We start from the raw sequence: 2,011 nt of genomic DNA on the forward strand, positions 1-2,011 counted from the left end.
CACACACACACACACACACACACACACACACACACACACACGCTTCATCACATACCAAACCCAAAACCAAACTCACTGCCATCCAGTCGATGCCGACTCATAGCGAGCGACCTTACAGGACAGGGCAGACAGACCCCACACAGCCCACCCGTGAGGCTCCCAGAGCCCCATCTTTCTCCGTCCTAACACCCAGCCTCACCAAATTCAAGAGCCTCCAGAATTCATCCAGCCCACAGGTGATGGCCCATGACCAGAGAGGTGGGGGGACAGCAGATGAGGGTGGAGGAAGGGGCTGAGGGGCCAGGCCAAGTGCCAAGCTTCATGGGCACCGGGCCAGGGTCCCTCTACCCCAGCTCAGCTAGAGCCCAGCCCTGAGTGGAGTGGACCTTCCTCTCCCCCTCAGTGCCTCCCGTGATCGAGACTGGCCTCCCCGACCTGTCCACCACTGAAGGCTCCCACGCCCTCTTGCCCTGCACGGCCAAGGGCAATCCGGCGCCCGCCATCACCTGGGAAAAGGACGGGCAGCCTGTGTCTGGAGCGGAGGGCAAGTTCTCCATCCAGCCTTCCGGGGAGCTACTGGTGAAGGATTCAGAGGTGAGGGGCTGGCCGGCTGAGCGCCAACACCAAGCCCAGCCCACGGTCATCCATCAGCTCCCACAGAACTGCGCCTTAGAACCTCTGAGACTGTCAGGCCTTAGGAGTGCTGACAGACTCATCTTTCTCCCTGCGTGCCACTGGTGGGTTTGAACCACTGACTCTCGAGTGATTGGCCCATCGCTTAACCCACTGTGCCACCAGGGATCCTTCTGCAGACCTCCAAGCCAAACCAAACTGCCATCGAGTATGCCGACTCACAGCGACCCTGTAGGACAGGGTAGAACTGCTCCCGTGGGTTTGTTTCCGAGACTGCAGCTCTTTAGGGGCGTGGGAAGCCTCCTCTTTCTCCCGCAGAGCTGGCTGGTGGTTTTAAACTGCTGACCTTGCTGTTAACAGCCCAAATGGTAACGGATACGCTGCCAAGGCTCTAGACTACCGTGGGGAACAATTGTAGCAACGACAAGCGCAAACTGGCTGAGCGCCCACTGTTGTTCATGCTCTGTGCTGAGCCCCGTGTCGGCTCTTAGCCCCAAGAACCTTGGGAGACCGGTGTTATCATCCTCACAGACCAGTAAAGAGACCAGGGTTCAGAGGGGACCGAGTTTGCTCAAGATACATTATTGCTAAAAGGCAGGCGCGGGATTTGGAGCTGGGCCTCCTGGCTGGCTCCTGGGGGCGGGGGGCGGGGAGAGAGCCCAGGGTGGGTCATCCGCCAACAGCCCTGATGTCAGAGGTGCTCCTGAGCCTGGAGGTGGAGCACTCACCAGATTCCCCAGGGAATGGGGTGGCTGCGTGGGTGGAACATGTGCCTGGAGGTGGGTCGTGGAGGCCTTAGGAGGGATCAGGGTCCTGAAAGGACAGTGGTGAGCTCCCCAGCCCTGTTCCACTCGACCAGATAACATCTCTGAGCCTTGCTGGACCCTCCACACAGAGACCCCCAAAGTCGGGCTTGTCTCATGGATGGGGTGAGCGTGCAGTGAGCTGAGGCCAGTCAACGTCTAAGCACAAGCCTAGCACAGAGTAGGTGCTGGTCCTCATGAGGCCGCAGTGGTAGAACCGTGCCCTTGGCTAGCTGTGTGACCTTGGGCAAGTCAACTCACCTCTCTGGGCTGGACGGTCGTGATGGGGCGTGGCTCCTGAGAGCATTCGAGCTCAAGGAGGTGGGGGGCGGTGGGTGCCCAAGCTGACCTCTCCTTCTGCCCACAGAGCCGAGACGCGGGCACCTACACCTGCACGGCCCAGAACGCTGCGGGCCGCGCCCGCCGCCGCGTGCACCTCACCATCATGGCATTGCCCGTGTTCACCACCCTGCCCGGAGACCGCAGCCTGCGCCTGGGGGAGAGGCTATGGCTCCGGTGTGCAGCCAGGGGCAGCCCCACGCCTCGGATTGGCTGGACGGTCAATGACCGGCTGG

At 61.1% G+C, this 2,011-nt stretch overlaps 1 protein-coding gene across 1 annotated transcript in view; it reads left to right on the forward strand.

Annotated features, from left to right (window-relative positions):
- Positions 1 to 2,011, forward strand: part of HMCN2 (hemicentin 2) — a 180,999-nt gene that overhangs the window by 155,860 nt on the left and 23,128 nt on the right. Inside the window, exons 77-78 of the mRNA XM_013007377.2 lie at positions 404 to 594; positions 1,804 to 2,008. Coding sequence (XP_012862831.2) covers positions 404 to 594; positions 1,804 to 2,008 — 396 coding nt within the window. The remainder of the gene's footprint in view (positions 1 to 403; positions 595 to 1,803; positions 2,009 to 2,011) is intronic.

The sequence above is a fragment of the Echinops telfairi genome, unplaced genomic scaffold (genome assembly GCF_000313985.2).
Source record: "Echinops telfairi isolate 266 unplaced genomic scaffold, ASM31398v2 ScPeMD7_22;HRSCAF=79, whole genome shotgun sequence".
Lineage (NCBI taxonomy): Eukaryota > Metazoa > Chordata > Mammalia > Afrosoricida > Tenrecidae > Echinops > Echinops telfairi.